The sequence below is a fragment of the Lepidochelys olivacea genome, assembly GCF_965140295.1.
Source record: "Lepidochelys olivacea isolate rLepOli2 genome assembly, chromosome: 1".
Classification (NCBI taxonomy): Eukaryota; Metazoa; Chordata; order Testudines; family Cheloniidae; genus Lepidochelys; species Lepidochelys olivacea.
Genome location: NC_140411.1, coordinates 230,763,368 through 230,782,525, shown reverse-complemented (window position 1 = coordinate 230,782,525; position 19,158 = coordinate 230,763,368). Strand labels below are relative to the sequence as shown.

General features: G+C 42.8%; 1 protein-coding gene across 3 annotated transcripts in view; it reads right to left on the bottom strand.

The window, feature by feature from the left end:
• The window catches only part of SCUBE1 (signal peptide, CUB domain and EGF like domain containing 1), a gene marked incomplete at its 5' end in the record, with an annotated part of 297,483 nt that overhangs the window by 211,113 nt on the left and 67,212 nt on the right, over positions 1-19,158 (bottom strand). For all 3 annotated transcript variants that reach the window (XM_084618019.1, XM_084618021.1, XM_084618020.1), the window contains one exon: positions 3,800-3,934. In XM_084618019.1, coding sequence (XP_084474145.1) covers positions 3,800-3,934 — 135 coding nt within the window. The remainder of the gene's footprint in view (positions 1-3,799; positions 3,935-19,158) is intronic.

Genomic DNA, 19,158 nt, shown 5'->3' with positions numbered 1-19,158 from the left:
GAAATCCTAGGAGCTGTCAACACTGCATTAGACTGACCACTGCTATCATATTTTACGTACCACATATTGGCTAATAACATGAGAAGACTCCATCTTCTAAAACTAAACTGGCTGTTTACTAAGAGAGCTATTTACAGAAGTGATGCAACCATAGTGAGCATTCCAGCCACGTGTGCACAGACTGACTTTCTGGTGCCTCTTCCAAACTCTTCCCTCCTGCAACCTTTGCTCTCCCCTCCAAATTCCATGTGGATTGCTACAGCTCTGAATGCCAAATCACTTAAGCATGCACGTAACTTTAAACCACATGAGCCATACTGACACAGCTGAGGTCAGCAGCGACTTTCAAGCTGGACCCCCATTAATATAAATGAGAGAAGGCTGCAGGCTGGGAAATCTCTGTGAGGGCTCAAGAGCTTTGGGGTATATTCTCCCACATCTGACATAGCCCAAATCCAATGCCTTTCCGGGCACATTGCAAAGCTTCTCTTTTTCACCAGACATTTGAAAATGGTGGGAGGAAATGTAAGAATTGTTCAAAATTCAAAATTGTTCAAAATTCAATTTTTGAACTCAAAATTGTTTGAGTGGGGAATGAGCTTTGTTGTGGATTATCTTTAAAGTGTGGCACATACTATGTACTTTTAATTGATATCAAAGCACAGACTGACTTTCTGGTGCCTCTTCCAAACTCTTCCCTCCTGCAACCTTTGCTCTCCCCTCCAAATTCCATGTGGATTGCTACAGCTCTGAATGCCAAATCACTTAAGCATGCACGTAACTTTAAACCACATGAGCCATACTGACACAGCTGAGGTCAGCAGCGACTTTCAAGCTGGACCCCCATTAATATAAATGAGAGAAGGCTGCAGGCTGGGAAATCTCTGTGAGGGCTCAAGAGCTTTGGGGTATATTCTCCCACATCTGACATAGCCCAAATCCAATGCCTTTCCGGGCACATTGCAAAGCTTCTCTTTTTCACCAGACATTTGAAAATGGTGGGAGGAAATGTAAGAATTGTTCAAAATTCAAAATTGTTCAAAATTCAATTTTTGAACTCAAAATTGTTTGAGTGGGGAATGAGCTTTGTTGTGGATTATCTTTAAAGTGTGGCACATACTATGTACTTTTAATTGATATCAAAGCACAGACTGACTTTCTGGTGCCTCTTCCAAACTCTTCCCTCCTGCAACCTTTGCTCTCCCCTCCAAATTCCATGTGGATTGCTACAGCTCTGAATGCCAAATCACTTAAGCATGCACGTAACTTTAAACCACATGAGCCATACTGACACAGCTGAGGTCAGCAGCGACTTTCAAGCTGGACCCCCATTAATATAAATGAGAGAAGGCTGCAGGCTGGGAAATCTCTGTGAGGGCTCAAGAGCTTTGGGGTATATTCTCCCACATCTGACATAGCCCAAATCCAATGCCTTTCCGGGCACATTGCAAAGCTTCTCTTTTTCACCAGACATTTGAAAATGGTGGGAGGAAATGTAAGAATTGTTCAAAATTCAAAATTGTTCAAAATTCAATTTTTGAACTCAAAATTGTTTGAGTGGGGAATGAGCTTTGTTGTGGATTATCTTTAAAGTGTGGCACATACTATGTACTTTTAATTGATATCAAAGGTGCCTGAAATGTATGGATAGGCACCCATTTTAACATTTTTACATAGAAGTCAATGGGAGTAATTGTGTTTAAAATTTACATCCATGCTTAAGTGTTTGGACCGTTGTGCTTGGGTTGTGACTGGAGCCTACATACTGATGCTGGGTGTGGGAAGGGTTGAAGGATCCTTGTTTCCTTCTTCCACTAACCCATGTGCACCCATGTAAGTGTAGACACATTCTAGCACTAAAGAGGTCTCTAGTTAAATACTTTCATAAAAGAATATTTCTTCTCTGTTTTTTCCTGAAGTTTTTATATAGACACCCACAAGTGATACAGACTGAAAATAAACAATATTCCTAAGGTTAACAGCTTATATATTTAATGGAAAGAATCTGATATATTTCTCACCATGCCTGGTTACTGTTTGCACTTCAGCCAGCTTGGACAATGAAAACAGATCACTCAGTTTCATTTCCTGGTTCTAATGTGCTAGCCCAATGTGTTTGTGCTTGGGTTCACAGTGCTACAGAATAAAGTTTACTTTTAAAAAAAAACAGACACTTTATTTTTGAAAAGTCATAGAGCATTCGTGTCATGATACATTTTGTAACTGCCTCTTCCCCTCTTATTTCAGACCCAAAATAATTTGACTGTGTTGCTTTAATTAAATCTTATTTCACACATTCTTTATAAACAAGCTAGCACAAACACACTCACCCCACACATTTTTATTAGGGGTATACCTCAGTCACCCTTTAAATCAGCTTCCCCAGTCCTCCTGCAAACTAAGAATCGTCCTCACCATAAAAACTCACCATTTCCCTCAATAAATCTACTTCATATAAAAATCTTTTGCCTTCAGAATCTCATTTTTCATTTGTTTCATTAGCTTCCATCTCAGATATCTAAATTCCCTTTTATTACAGCTGGGAATTTTTATAATGTGCAAATTGAAATAATGACTGTATTGCAGCACTCTGCAAATGGTTTTCATTAAGCTTCCAGCTACTATTCCTTGCTCTGTTGGATATCTTTGTGTCAGGGTTACTTTATGCTGGACAGAAATTTGAACAATTTATATTAAACAGAACAACTAAAAACCTACTAGATAACTTTTAAAATACATCGGCTGATGGAGCTTAATTGCAGGTTCTCCTCAAAATCAAAGTGCTTTGGTTGCTTTAAACTTGACAATCATTTTAAAATACAGAGAAACTGAGTAATTTTCTGGATTGTACATATTTTTAAAATCAAAAATATTATTTATCTCTGCAATTCTAAGTTTACAAGTACACTGTGAGAAACATGTTTAGAGTTTTAAGAAAGTTCCTCCCGTTAGACTATAAGGTTTTGGTTTTCTGTTAATATAGTGACTTAAAATAATTCAGACACTTTTTGTATGGCAAGTGGAAATTTAGAGTGGTGATTTTGTTGACCAGACTCATTTTGCTGCTTTGAGACTCACCATCACCTCTTTTTAACTGAGTTTACTAGAATATATTCCCACTACTCTTAGGGTCACCAGAAGTCTGAATGATCACATTAAGAATCCATTTAATTGCAAAGATTTATAGTTGTGTTGCTCTCTTTTTCCCTTTTGCACCCAAGCTTATCTTCTGTATCTGAAATTTACAGGAAAAAGAGAGGAGATTGCTCCAACCAAAATCATCACTAGATTATGACCACAGCTATATGGAAAATCCTTGATTTTACAGATACTGGCGATCAGCAACCAAAAACTCAAGCAAATTCAGTGGGCTTCTGGCAAAAGAAGAGCGTGTATAAATTTTCCAGATAAATTAGCCATTTGTTTCAATGTAAGTTTTGGTACCACAATGCCTAGGGTGGAGGGTTACTATTTTAAATGACCTCTCTGTTCTAATGGTCAGTAGTTTTACATTCCAGATATTACTATTTCATATCAAAATCTTTTTTCCCTGTCTTACTAATGAATCTACTGCCAGTTTAGACGGCTCCATAATGAATCAGTCAAGATCCTACCAAAAAAACCCACCAACCCATCAAGAGACATATCTCACAGAAATCTATGGATACAATACACTCTCCAACTTCTATAGCACAATGATTTCCAAAGATCTGAGGAGAAAATTATAAAGAACATAGTTTCTGAATGTTTTATCAACATGGTTACTCCACTGAACATGTCTCCAAGACTGAGCACTTACCATTGGAGCGGTGAATACAGGTGTGCTGGTTATCACTCAGGAAAAAACCCTCCTTGCATTGACACTCATAGCTGCCCATTGTGTTCACACAAATCTGTTGGCATCCTCCATTGTTATCCAGACACTCATCAACGTCTAGGGGAAAAAAATGAGAATGTAATATCTACACACAGACTGTATGTTTAAAATAGCAAGCATCAACCAAAAGGCACTCTGTAAATTAATCTAATGCAATTTAAATGGGCACTATTACAGTTAATCCAAATTAATCCATTTAATTCTTTTTCTCACATCACAGGTTTAAAGTTAACATTAAAAGAACTATGGGGGGAGGGCGGATCCAGCTTAAGCCACGATGCATTCTGAGTTGCAAATTGATTTCCAAAGCACGATGAATGTTAACGTTCTAAAGAGCTGTGACCCCATCTGCCAAAAGTAGTGTTGTGCTCTGTCATTCCCTATCCACTTGGAAAGACATACTTCGGGCCTACAGTAATTTCTATCAGGGTAGCAGGCAAACACTAAGGGCATTATTGGGTGAAAAGAGTCTTTATAGAGTTCTGGTCTTGAACAGAACAGCATGCTTCAATTACTGAAGTCATAACCGCCTACTTTGTCCATTTGTTTAATGTTGTTTAATGAAAGGAAGGCTTCTTAAATCTAAATGTTCCATGTCTGTATTGTCATTTTAATAGGCAAATATATAAACCCACAAAGGCAGCATCAGCTACTGGCTGTTTTGAATTCTCCTCTGAGCCCCCCCCCCATCACCTCCCTTTGGCATTAAGATTGTTATACTGTTCTGTTTAACAGAGACATGTTTTACCATTAGGAGAACACTGACACTAAGTACTCCTTTTCTTTTTGCGATATACTCAGTGTATCTGACCTGTATTCAACCTTGCAAGCACTCTCATCTTTTGCTCATAAAAGATTGCAGAATATCCCTGTTCCCAGTTAACTCTTTGGAAAATAGAGTCTCTGCCACCCAAGAAACTCACAATTTGTTCCTTTTGTGAGGCATTGCAAACAACCAACCAGATATTTCACAGGAAGTGCCAACATTTCAGAAAGGGACAAAAACTATAAATGCCTCAGCAGGGTTGGCATAGCTACTGCAGTAATTATTTCTTCAGGGAAGCCAATGGTATATGAAATTACCAGACATGTTGCTTAGGCAGGAGATTTGAAATGCTAGAGAAACCTGAATGGTAATTAATGCTGCAATGCAGGGCTGGTTCAGCCATCCCTGCTGAGCCTGATGACCTAAGACCATGGGGATCCACCTATGCGAGTGTGATGTTTACTGCACAAGCTCCAGCACTATATGGGATGGTAAATGCAGGCACAGAGCACTGTAATGAGGATAACTCAAGCTCTAGAGAGTAAGAATGTCTCCTCCTTTATCGTGGACCAGCATGGGAACATGCAGCAAGTTTCCCCCCTCCCTTTTACCAGGAAACTGTGAGGCAATATTCTCCCAAGTTCCCCCCACAAACACCGCCTACCCCTCACCATTCTCAACATGTTATCACTTCCTCTTGTCCCTTTGGGAGACTGAACCTCTTTAGCAGACACATCAGAGCCATTTGAGGAGCACATGAGGAGAGACCATCTGAGCCATTGGAGCTGGGAGGGGAAGGAGCAGTCACATGACTTTGCAAGAGACTGCATGTGCAAGTGAATAGGCCTTGTGGCAATAGTAATGTTAATATTGATACAAATAGCCCTAATTCAGTCTACAGAGTTTGGATTAAATTTCTTCAGAATTATGTATTGGATTGTAGACTCGTTAGCTTAATGCTAACTGGAGAAAAAAAATCTCACTTGATCCATAGACAAAAACAAAATTTTGCTGCGAAGTGAGACGTTTTCCAAGTGTTGCCGTCCATATTTTCACAAAACAACCTGAACAATTGCCTTTCCTTTCTGATGAATAATTTGAAACAAATGCAATATTTTATCAACATGTTTTTCTGCTCTTGACAGTAAAATCTGACAATTTACCTCTTCTGTAATGAGACTGCCTCATTTACCACCAACCCCTACCCTTTGTATCTGAGAGTTAACGTTAACACAGTTCAGATTCTGAAAACAACTGGAGAAATTTCTAATAGCAAAATGCTGTCAGTTACTTGCACCAAAACGAGCTTAGTGGTATGAGCATTGGCCTGCTAAACCCAAAGTTGTGAGTTCAATCCTTGAGGGGGCCATTTAAGGATCTGGGGCAAAAATTGGGGATTGGTCCAGCTTTGAGCAGCGGATTGGACTAGATGATCTCCTGAGGTCCCTTCCAACCCTGATAGTCTATGAGACCATTTGTAAAAAACAAAGACAAAGGAGATGATTTGAGTGAAAGGGAGCAACTGAGCTCTAGAACATGCTTACTCCCATATCATAGGAACCTGTCGCCTGCCCCCACTCTGAGGGTGTGATTGCTCCGTACACTGTGTAGCATTGGTTTGTCTCTCTATCTAGGCTCTCCTTCTCTTGAACCTTTGCCCTAAACTCAGATCAAACTCATTTTAATATCCCAGACTGTGTGTCGGATTAGATAGCTAACTAGATATAGATATAGATGTACATATAACTTTGTTTTGATATCTTGTACTGTGCATTATCAGTTACTGCTGATTGTTCTAGAGACCATAAACTCTCATGTTAGGGCTTGCAACGAGGGGCGGGAGGGAAGGAGGCTGTACCCACTTTTCCTTTATGGCTAAATGAGGTCCCAAACCTATTTTCTGTTATAAGGGTCATGATTTGGCAAAGGTTGAAAGACCCCTGATCTCAGCAGACTGGCTCCACTCCCTGCTGATGGATTGTTTCTTATTCACTGTGTGAGGAATCATTCTCACATGAGCTGATCTCAGGCACCCCATCACAAGCACCTGCTCCAATCCTCCCCACTCCATTGGGAGAGCAGGGAAGATGCCAGTCGGGGAATGAGGGGGCAGAGGAAGGGGGTAGTGGTTTTAGGGTATATGTATTAGGCTACAGTCCCAAATGACTGCTGCTCTAGACCTCTCTACCATAGGCACTACTCTTAAAGGCCTCCAGGAGTATAATCCACAAATGGTCACAGAGTTATGGCTAGAACAGTGGGTAATGCAATGTCCGGAGTGGCACTGTGTATGCAGTCACTCTAGCTATATGGCAATGGCCAAAGGCAGATTGAGTACCATGCTCTAGACAGGTTCTGCAAAGTGAAGGAGCACATGCAGGGGGTAAGGGATAGCTTTGGGAGGGAAGGAGAGGAAGGAGAACCAGACAGGGAAGAAGTGTGGCAAACTCCAGGAGAGTTTGAAAGAGAGAGAGAGAATTTATGTAAATATGGTAATATATTAAATTCTATAAAAATTTATTCACAACTTCATTTACCTAAACCCAGTGGTGAGCTGGAGCCGGTTCGCACCGGTTTGCTAGAACCGGTTGTTAAATTTAGAAGCCCTTTTAGAACCGGTTGTTCCGCGAGGGATAACCAGTTCTAAAAGGGTTTCTAAATTTAACCTGCCAAAAGTGGCGCCTTAGGTGCCGACTCCATGGGTGCTCCACCCCTGCAGCACCGAAGGGGAAAATTTGGTGGGTGCAGAGCACCACTGGCAGCTCCGCGCCCCACCCCTGGCCCCAGCTCACCTCACCTCTGCTCCGCCTCCTCCCCTGAACGCGCCGCCCCGCCCTGCTTCTCAGCCCCCTCAGGCTTCCCGCGAATCAGCTGTTCGCATGGGAAGCTGGGGCAGACTGGGAAGCAGGCAGCGGCTTCACACTCAGGCTCAGGGAGGTGGAGGTGAGCTGGGATAGGGGGTGCAAGGAGGGCCGCCGGCGCCGCAGCAGGTAACGCGGCGGGGGGGGGAGGGCATGCAGGGGAACTGCTCCTTGCCCCAGCTCACCTCCCCACCCCCGGCCTCAGCGGGAAGCTGCCACCTGCTTCTCAGCCCTCCCAGGCTTCCCGCCAAACAGCTGATTCACGGGAAGCCGCGGGCAGGATGGGGCAGAGAAGCAGAGCAGGGCAGCGCGTTCAGCAGAGGCGGCGGAGCGGAGGTGAGGTGAGCTGGGGCTGAGCGTGGGGTGGGGATCATGGGGGGGTGTCAAGGAATGCAGGAGTGGGGGGTTGGATGGGGCAGGAGTCCTGGGGGGCGGGGGTGGGCAATGACCCCATCGTGGGGTGAGGAGGGAACCCATTGTTAAGATTTTGGCAGCTCATCACTGCCTAAACCCACCAGATATCTAGACCTATAGTTAGCAGGCATGAAGTCATATTTAATAAACCTGTTTAGATTGGACCAGGGGTTCTCAAACTGGGGGTTGGGTCCCCTGAGGGTTATTACATGGGGGGTCGCGAGTTGTCAGTCTCCACCCCAAACCCCGCTTTCCCTCCAGCATTTATAATGGTGTTAAATATATTAAAAAGTATTTTTAATTTATAAGGGGGTTGTACTCAGAGGCTTGCTATGTGAAAGGGGTCATCAGTACAAAAGTTTGAGAACCACTGGATTAGACCTTGTGCATGGTTTGGATTGTGGGTTGAGGTGGAGGAGCGTGTGTGTGTGTGTGTGTGGTCATTACAGCTGATGGAGTATTTTTTAGTAAAACCAACAAACATGCTTCTGGCTTTTCAATTAATGCAGCTGCTAAACCTTTCAAAGCATCCCACCTGTACTGCAACCATGGCTAATTCAGAGTAGTTACCATGTGAAGATGGCACACCTGTTTCAGCCAGTGTCCCCAAGGGTCTCGTTTTGAAAAATAATTCTGATCAACCATACTTTTTCAACACACTCCGGGAAAAAAGCCAGCAATCAAAGGACCTCTAATGTCAACCTATAACGTCAATCCCGTCTGAGACCAAAACCACAAGCTTGCAGTGAAAAGAAATGGAAACAAACTAGGCAGACTGATTGTCAAGGGATGTACATCTACTCCCACCCCATTCTTTTTCCTGGAGACTCTCTTCTCTTCCTTAAGAACATAAGAACAGCCATACTGGGTCAGACCAAAGGTCCATCAAGCCCAGTATCCTGTCCTCTGACAGTGGCCAATGGCAGGTGCCCAAAGGGAATGAACAGACAGGTTATCATCAAGTGATCCATGCCCTGTCACCCAATCCTAGCTTCTGGCAAACAGAGGCTAGGGACACCATTCGTGCCCATCCTGGCTAATAGCCATTGATGGACCTATCTTCCATGAATCTACCTAGCTCCCTTTAGAACCCCGTTATAGTATTGGCCTTCACAACACCCTCTGGCAAGGAGTCCCAGAGGTTGACAGTATGTTGCGTGAAAAAATACTTTCTTGTGTTTGTTTTAAACCTGCTACCTATTAATTTCATTTGGTGGCCCCTTGTTCCTATGTTATGAGAAGGAGTAAATAACACTTCCTTATTTACTTTCTCTATACCACTCATGATTTTATAGACCTCTATCATATCCCCCCTTAGTCGCCTCTTTTCCAAGCTGAAAAGTCCCAGTCTTAGTAATCTCTCCTAATAAGGAAGCCGTTCTATACCCCTAATCATTTTTGTTGTCCTTTTCTGAACCTTTTCCAATTCCAATATATCTTTTTTGAGATGGGGCGACCACATCTGCACACAATATTCAAGCTGTGGGCATACAATGGATTTATATAGAGGCAATATGATATTTTCTATCTTATTATCTACCCCTTTCTTGATGATTCCCAACATTCTGTTCGCTTTTTTGTTTGCTGCTGCACATTGAGTGGATGATTTTAGAGAACTATCCACAATGACTCCAAGATCTCTTTCTTGAGTGGTACCAGCTAATTTAGACCCCTCTCGTTGTATATGTATAGTTAGGATCATGTTTTCCAATGTGCATTACTTTGCATTTATCAATATTAAATTTCATCTGCCATTTTGTTGCCCAGTCACCCAAATTTGTGAGATCCTTCTTTCTGAGTTTCTGCCTTATGGCAACATTATCATACGTGTTTAAGTGACACAGGAGTCAAAGTCTCATTTTCAAAAGCGAGTAAGTCCCATTGACTTTCAGTGAGAGTTAAGCTCCTAAGTCACTGAAGAACTTTTGAAAATTTTACTCTAAAACTTTTTCTTTAAAACTTTTGGAAAATTTTCTGTTCCTTTGGAACTTTTGGAAGCTCAGAATGCAGCTGTTGCCACTGTAGCACTGTGCAGCAGAGAGATGGATTGCTGGTGGCAGTAGTGCAGGACTTCAAGATAGTTTAGCAAAATACAACACCAATTCCGGGGGAGAGGGGCACCTTTTGGCCTTTAAGAGAAATGGGTAGAGAAGTTTGGGCCTTAAAGTCAGTATTTTCTGAATCTCTTTAGTCAGGAAGTTGGTCTGCAAATCTCATGAGAAAAGGCCTTCCTGAGGTGGAAATACTGCGTATAGCCAGTGATGAGCTGCCAAAATCTTAACAACGGGTTCCCTCCTCACCCCATTAGGGGGTCGTTGCCCACCCCCGGCCCCCGGGACTCCTGCCCCATCCAACCTCCCCACGTTCCTTGATGCCCCCCCGGACCTGTATCCCATCCACCCCCATCCCCTGACTGCCCCCAGAACTGGGCAGGAGGGTCTTGTGGGCCACTGTAGGGGGTGCCCACCCCTAAGAGCCAGAGGCACCTGCCAGGGGGGGCGAGATAGGGAGTCCCGGAGGTGCTTACCTGGGGCGACTCCCAGGAAGCATCCGGCAGGTCCCTCTGGCTCCTAGGGGTGGGGTAGCATAGCTAGGGGGGGAGCAGGGGGAGCCTCTCCCCCTGCTCCCCCTACTGATCACATCAAAAGTGGCGCCTTAGGCACCGACTCCCTGGGTGTTCCGGGGCTGGAGCACCCACGGGGAAAATTTGGTGGGTGCAGAGCACCCACTGGCAGCTCCTCACCCTGCGCCCGGCCCCAGTTCACCTCCGCACCACCTCCGCCTCCTCCCCTGAATGCACCGCCCAGCTCTGCTTCTCCACGCCCCCCCTTCCCATGAATCAGCTGTTTGGCGGGAAGCCGGGGAGGGCTGAGAAGCAGGCCGCGGCTTCCTACTCAGGCCAAGGGTGGCGGAGGTGAGCTGAAGCGGGGAGCGGTTCCCCTGCACACCCTCCCCGGGTTACCTGCTGCGGCGCGGGCGGCCCTCCTCGCACCCTCCTGCCCCAGCTCACCTCCGCCTCCCTGAGCCTGAGTGTGAAGCCGCCATCTACTTCTCAGCCTGCCCCAGCTTCCCGCGCGAACAGCTGATTCGTGGGAAGCCTGAGGGGCGGAGAAGCAGGGCTGGGCGGTGCGTTCAGGGGAGGAGGCGGAGCAGAGGTGAAGTGAGCTGGGGCCGGGGGTGCGATGGGGAGCTGCCGGTGGGTGCTCTGCACCCACCAAATTTTCCCTTTGGGTGCTCCAGGGTGGAGCACCCATGGAGTCGGCGCCTAAGGCACCACTTTTGGCCAGTTAAATTTAGAAACCCTTTTAGAACCGGTTGTCCGTCACAGAACAACCGGTTCTAAAAGAGCTTCTAAATTTAACAACCGGTTCTAGCGAACTGGTGCGAACCGGCTCCAGCTCACCACTGGTGGTATCCTCTTTCCACCTCCCTGTTCCACTCCTCAAGAGTGCACCAATGTTGTTGTGCAGTAGGCGTCCTGGAAGATCTGATTTCGAAATGACATTGGAGGTATGAAGATTAAATCTGGAAGTGGCTGTGGGAGTTGAGCAAATGGCATTAGGTTAGATGTCTTAGATAGCAGCTCCTGCTGAAATGTTCATATAACAGGTGAGAAGTTTGTTAAGGTAAGAGAATGATGGATCACACCAGCTGATGTGGTTATGAAAGAGCAAGAGGTTTGTAAGTAAAATAATTGCTAGCCACATTTATTGGACCATCTTTACAAAATGGAAAGGTAGGTATTAGGAGCATGAATGAATGAGAAAGGGACATATCTGATTGTGGATGTGCAATAAGCATATCTTCAGGATGAGAGGGAATAGATCTCGCAGAGATTTTAAGAGCATGGCCAAAATTTTCAAGCATATGTACATAAAGCTAGACACCTGAAAAAATCTGGCCTCTGGATTACAAAAGGGAATGTGACAAAAGTGGAAAAGAAACATTGCATTAAAAGGAGAATGAAAACCGATGAGCTCAGCATTTAGACACCACGGTGATAGAAACTTTACACAGAGCATAGATCAGACCAACAGATAACATGCACTTCAGAGGGTGGGGGGAAAAAAGCTACAGCTGTGAATGCTTATTAAAATATAACTTTAAAAACAGAAAGTATGAAAATTGCCAAACAAGTTTTGCAGAAAAAGGGAGAAATAAGAAACACTGATAATTGCATCAGCTGGCAACTCATTAGTAATCTGGTTATTCCATCTTTCATGGATCCTTCTAATTAGGAATAATTATTCTCAATATCAATTTACCTGCAATGGCTCTATGTGGGAACCTGTTTTTCCATTTCTTTTATTCAGTTTCTTTTAATGCTTTTCCTCTTCTTTTGGTGTGTGGAGGCAATTAGATTTAGCTGAAAAGTTTGTCTACATAACACAAATTCTTTAGAAAAGAAAAAATGCATTTACCCCTTCAAGGGTTTCTTTTATCTTAAAAGTGAAAACACATCTCTAAGATGGAGAATAAATTGCACAAATGTATCAATTAACTGTATAGACTGTACGTTCTTTGGAGCTATCTTTTTATTATGAAGGTGTACAGCCGCTAGCTTAATGGGAGCTTGATCCCATGATGTGTCAAACAGTATCCCATCTCCTGTAAATGGTGTCATTTATTGAGCTTTAATTATTGGTCTGCTCCACAGTCACTGATGTAATGTAATTGGGTTTTCATTTGCTCTCACAGTCTTTGATGGAAGCACTTGAATGTGGGAGCTTAAAATTCGTTTTCTGGGACTGTTTGTACAAATACATTTGGATTTCTGAAATTTCCATAGAAAATGAAACACAGTAAGGCATAAGTGTGACTGAAGCAGATGCCTTTGAAAAGCAATAACTTGAGGGAAGTTTTTAGTGGTATTTATCTAGTTCTAGTAATAAATCATCATCTCTATTCTAATCAACAAAAAACATCGCTTTTGGAGACTATAAATGCAGCCAGACTGTCTGCTCAACATCCAAGGCTAAGATAACAAACCAGTTTTCCTGAATCGCTCCCAACCTGCTGTGCTAATATTTGGGTTATTCATTATGGTATTTTGTCCTTAAACTGGAATTCCAAGAAAACAATACAATGAAAAAAAAAGTTTATATCCCCCACCCTGATTAAAAAAAAAATCAAATATCTTTCCACTCTCCGCAAATGTAGCTGAAGCCTGTGTTCTGTCACAACAAGGAATAATTTCATTCCCTTCTATGATGTCTGCCCATTTACTGAACAGAAATAAACTGCCTCAATGCTATTATGCCAACAGAGCACATAGGTCAAGCCTGATGATGTCATTTCTTTCTTTCTCATAAACAATCAGGCACCACAATTTGCCCTTTTAAGACATCAAAACACTTTTCACAGCTTTTAGCATTTCCAAAATAAACACTAGAGCTCACTAAAATGACATTTTACTTGAAGCCTCTATACTCTTGTTAATCATCTCTCCTTTTTACACACACACGCATCCCTTGACAACACTGACTGAACAGAACACAATTCCCCAACAGCTTTTCAAAATAAGTTAACCTGCTCTTCTTGCAAAATATTTTAACATTTACTTGAATGGATGTATTTGACACTGCTCCTTTCTACCCATGATGTCCTTTACTACTATTTAGTAAAGGCCAATAGTCTCAAACCTGAGTGCCCTTAATTTAAGGTCCCGAAATTCATATTAGAGGCCCACACATATCTAAATAAAGATAGCATATGCCTGCAGTTCCCTTTGATTTCCATGGGATCTGGTGGTGCCTAGCACTTTTGAAAATGAGACTGCTTCTGTTCAGATGCCTAAGTATGGATTTAGGAGCCTAACTTTAGGCCCTAAGGTTTGAAAATATTGGCCAAACAGTAATCTGTGGACTAAATTATACCAGCTAGGTTCAGCAATATGCTGGGTATGGAATCAGACCAACTCATGGAAAGCTTGAGGAGGGATCATGTGAGCTGCCCAGTCTTCATGTCAGGTCATCTTTTGTGATGGTCTTGCCTCCTTGCTATGTCCCTCGGGCAACTGTTACCTCACACATACACAGAAAGCAGTTCCTATACTTCCCCATAGCTTCTGATTGCTTACACCTTTCTTACATCTGCCCCTAAAGCTCACCCATGCCAGGATCATGAATAATATGGTTGTGTATGTTTTCTCTACTGCTGATGTCACAATATCATATCCATCTATATTCTGTACTTATCTGTCATATCAGGCCTATATTTGACATCAATATGACTTCATTTTGAACAAATTTAAACACAAATCTAAAGGCTTTGATAACAAATCTCTCTGACACAGATTCCCTAACTATAAAGTAGGCATAACAATACTTTGTGCAATCTTCTTATTTAAAATATTAAAAAATAAATACATAACTAGAACCAGCTCCCTCCCCAATTTATCGTTTTTGGGTGGGTATTGACTGGTGCTCGGAGGTCTGGAAGGTCCAGGGGTTACCACACCAGATGTTCAGCCTCTTGCTTCCCTGACCTGGTGGCAGAGATTCCTTTGGTTCCTGCCTTAGACCAGGAATCTTCTGGCCTCCACTTGCATTTCAGCTTCAGCCCTTAAAGAGGTGTGAGAGGGAGACCTGGGCCCTCCCTCTCCACTGGGTCCCAGCCCAGGGCCCTGTGTGAAGCAACAATGTCAGGATCCTCCTGGCAGAAAGTCTAAGTCCACAGCCCTGGGCTACTTCCTATGTCCTTTGGAAGTGACTCTTATAGTCCAAAAGGCTTGCAGTGGCTCTCCTGGAGTGGTGCCCCCTTGTGGACCTTTTGTGCCATCTTGCCCCAGCCTCAGGTCCCTCTGGGAGGGGATGGATGTAAGGCTGGAAGGGGCGTAAATACACAATGCCCTTACAGTCAAATAGTAAAATTCACTCACTTCTGGGTCATCCCCAGACTCCTCACGTGTCTCTCTCTCAGTCAGGGACGCAGTGCTTCTCACCCTGCAGCTCTTCTGGCTGTCCGGGTTGTAGTGAAGCTCCCCTCACATAGAGAGGCAAAGCTACCTCCCACCTCTTTGCCAGTCAGCCCTTAACTGAGCCAGTCTCTGTCCTTTTCTTCTCCCTCCTGGCCTGGCATTGGCTGCAGGTATGGGGGAAGGGGCAGCCTTAGCTGAGCCCAGAAACTCCTGCTCCTGTGTGGTTGCTCTACTCCATCACAGTGGGGTTTTCAAAAAACCTAATGTTATTAGTGCTCAGCTCCCAGTTCTGCTGTCAGCGTTATAGTGCCAAAATAGTCAGGACAGCCAGGAGAGGGCTTAGAAAAAGGATTGTCCCAGCCAAAATGGGACGTATTGTTACCCTAGTTAGGGTGAATTGAATTGAACTGAATTGGAATTGAATTGAAACGTTTTGTTTCGGGTCAGTCTGACATTAATCTGTGTTTGCTTGAACGGTCACAAAGCCTCATGGAAGATATAGTTTAGGTGCAAAGTGCCCATTTTCCTTTATGGGCCAGATGGGGGCCTGTTCCATCGAAGAGAATGTGGAGGTGAGGTACCCGAACTACCATTCCCATGAGGAACCATGGCAGCTCAGGCAAACACAGATTAATGGCAAACCAATCTAATTTTTATTCAGTTCAATAAAGTAAAGTGGAATATTTCCACCTGTGAATTTTGAAAAAGGTTGATTTCAATCAGAATTTTTTTGGAACTTTTCTACAAAAAATGTTTATTTCTACTTTTGACCGCATTCAGGATGTTGTGGAAAGCGAGTCACACCATCTGTTTGGTTCAAACAGCATGCAAGGAGAGGGAGACAGAGATGGTCACACGCAGGTGCCACCCTGGTCTCTATCTGCCCTGCCCCTATAATATCAGTCTTATATAAGTCCAAATCCAAGCCAAATGATACATTTTCTTATTAGTTATTTTTCACCACTCAAGCATTATTAATAAAGCCTTACAAGGAGATAACGGAAAGACAGTTTCATAGAATCATAGAATATCAGGGTTGGAAGGGACCTCAGGAGGTCATCTAGTTCAACCCCCTGCTCAAATCAGGACCAATCCCCAATTAAATCATCCCAGCCAGGGCTTTGTCAAGCCTGACCTTAAAAACTTCTAAGGAAGGAGATTCTATCACCTCCCTAGGTAACGCATTCCAGTGTTTCACCACCCTCCTAGTGAAAAAGTTTTTCCTAATATCCAACCTAAACCTCCCCCACTGCAACTTGAGACCATTACTCCTTGTCCTGTCCTCTTCTACCACTGAGAATAGTCTAGAACCATCCTCTTTGGAACCACCTCTCAGGTAGTTGAAAGCAGCTATCAAATCCCCCCTCATTCTTCTCTTCTGCAGACTAAACAATCCCAGTTCCCTCAGCCTCTCCTCATAAGTCATGTGTTCCAGACCCCTAATCATTTTTGTTGCCCTTCGCTGGGCTCTCTCCAATTTATCCACATCTTTCTTGTAGTGTGGGGCCCAAAACTGGACACAGTACTCCAAATGAGGCCTCACCAATGTCGAATAGAGGGGGACGATCATCATAATTAGCACTGTGCTGACGCACCTTGTTATTATCAAGATCTGCGGTTTGCTGTGGCAGCATTTTGACTAGGGACTTTTGCAGGGTGGAGGGTGCATATAATGGACAGATAGAGACTCTTCCGGAGGCCCTTTGGTTCTTTTCTAGTTAGAGATTGGCCTAGTCCATTATCTGGGTCAAGTGCCACAGTCCAGCATACGCAAATGCTTTTAGCTTAAGCCAAGTCTTACAGGATACAGGCCTGTAGGCCTCTTGCGTTACAGCTCTTGCATATGTTGCATTTAGTGCATAGACTGTGCCGAAGAATGGGAAGGGGTCAGGTCAACAGTAATTTCCCCCACAAGGATTAAAACAAGTTTCAAAATACCTGTCTAGTGAGGGGAAATTCCGGAATTCCAATTTTGAACCAGCTCTAGTTATTATATTGGCAAAATCCAGTAGCAATGTCCAATATACCATGGAAAGAGTTTTGAATGTGGAAAAACATTTTTTGGTGACAGAGGTGGAAAAGTGAGTTGCCAGTTGTAACACAGGATAGTGGAAAGAACCTGTTTATGGATTTCTTCAATTTACAAACTGTTAAGGGATTTTATTCCAAATAATTTGCCTATTTAAGACATGGTCTGAAAAATGTGTTTGCTTCCTTAATTTACATGTGTGTAAGATTTACACACTGTAAGTACTAAACCAATTATTTATTTCACATTTCAACAGAAGGATGATATACTGGAGATCCAGAGGGCAAGTATGTGCTTTTTAGCAAGTAGGAAAAAGGTATTGACCATTCCCACAGATGAAGCAGCAGCATTGGTAATGCCAAGCAGGAAGAGTGATGATGTTAATTGATATTGGGTTAAACTGAATTTAGAAGCAGAGATTCTTAATAACTGGGCAATCCCAGATGCATTGAAAGAATGTGGCTTTTGATGAAAGACATTTGGGACAGCATGGAAACCATTCCAACCAGGTTTTGTTAGATATATAAGGAGCACTAGATTATACTTTAATGGATTATATGCTCCCCTTCATATCTGCAAGGGAAAGGGAGCAAAAAACCCAGACAATATCCTTGCTGGGAAGTGAGAGTGAATGAGAGGGGGATGCTGTCTCCACAATAAACTGCCTCGTTCCTGCCAACTTCACAAACTCCACACCTGGGGAATTGGTAGCACGAGGACCCATTTTCTCATTCTGTTCAGGTACAACGCTGCATCCCAACAAAGCAAAGTTACAAAGTCCATATTTCTAAAACACACAGGAGGCCAGATCCTCAGCCAGTGTAAACTGTCATAGGTACAGTGGAACTATATCGATTTATGCCAGCTGAGGATCTAGTCCAGAATTTCCAGCCGCCTACATATGAATAACCTGCATAAGAGATTATTCAGGCTACGGGTTGTGACTTAAAAATAAAATCAAGACCTTTCAGGATAAAAGATACTACCTACGTGTTAAAATTTTTTTTTAAATGTAAAATGAGACATCGTTCACTTTAATTGTGCCCTCTGTTACACAGATACATGCTGCTAGAAATCTTGTTAAAACTCCAACTATGTGGCTTTTCCAGCTATCAAGACCTCAGAAAACATTTAATTCAAAAATGCTTCCATAGGTATAAAACATTTAGACACTAATTATGGGTGTGTTGCATTACAAACTAAATGAACAAGTTTAGCTACCTGTAGTTCTTTCAAAGAGCAGTTGGTGTTGCTATGGTTGATATAATTGAGGGTGTTGTCATCCACTCAGCAGCTAAAAGACACTACAGTAGCATCTGCATCATCCCCTCATGGAAAGTGTTAATGAATTTAATAGGGATGAAAGGAATATGCTAATATAGAAATTGCTCTAAAACGTTTATAGAATTTAACAGATTTATATCTTTCCTATTGGTATCTTGAATCCCATTTGATGAAATTGTACAGCAGGAATATAGTTCTTTATTTAATTTTGTAGGATTTAAAAAAAAACCTAATTAAAAGTTAAGCATTTTCTATTACTATTGTAGGAATTTTCCACAGGTGATTGATTGAAAGATAACAGATTTCAAACCGATAAAATATATTTTTTAAACCAAAACAGATAATTAACCTGCAGAACTCATTGCCATGAGATACCACTGAGTCCACCAGTTTAGTAGATTTTAAACAATGGATTATGTGGATCATGAGAACATCCACAGTTACATAAGACAGGAATAAATATTTACAGGGGACATAAATCACACCGTTCATATATAAGCCAACCTGTAATTGACAGCGGTTAAGAAGAAACACTCCATGGGCAGGTTATTCCAGTATGGGATTTCTTATATCTTCCTCTGAAACATCTGATATTTGTTGTTTTCTGGGACGGAATACTAGACTAGATGAATCATTGTTCTGATCTGGTATTGGCAAATACTATGTTCTTATGTCTGATTGGCCACAGCCAGTTGCTGCCACATCACTCCTTGAAGTATAGTCATGAAGATATCACAGAGTAGTGATTTGGTGCGTACATATTAACTCCAACTTGAGAACTAAAGCTGTGTGAAATTACAGTTGCCATTTACTGGAACCTTCTTACTTTTGGTTCATGTAGACTTGAACCCCTTCAGTTTTTCATTTGAAGTTTTGATTTCAAACTCACTTAAAATGAAACTCAGTCCAGCCCCCCAGTGTTCATGTGATTTCACATCACAGGAATAAGCTTTACATGCTTTCAACATGCAATCATAAATAAACTTGTGAGACTGGGCCTACAGTCAC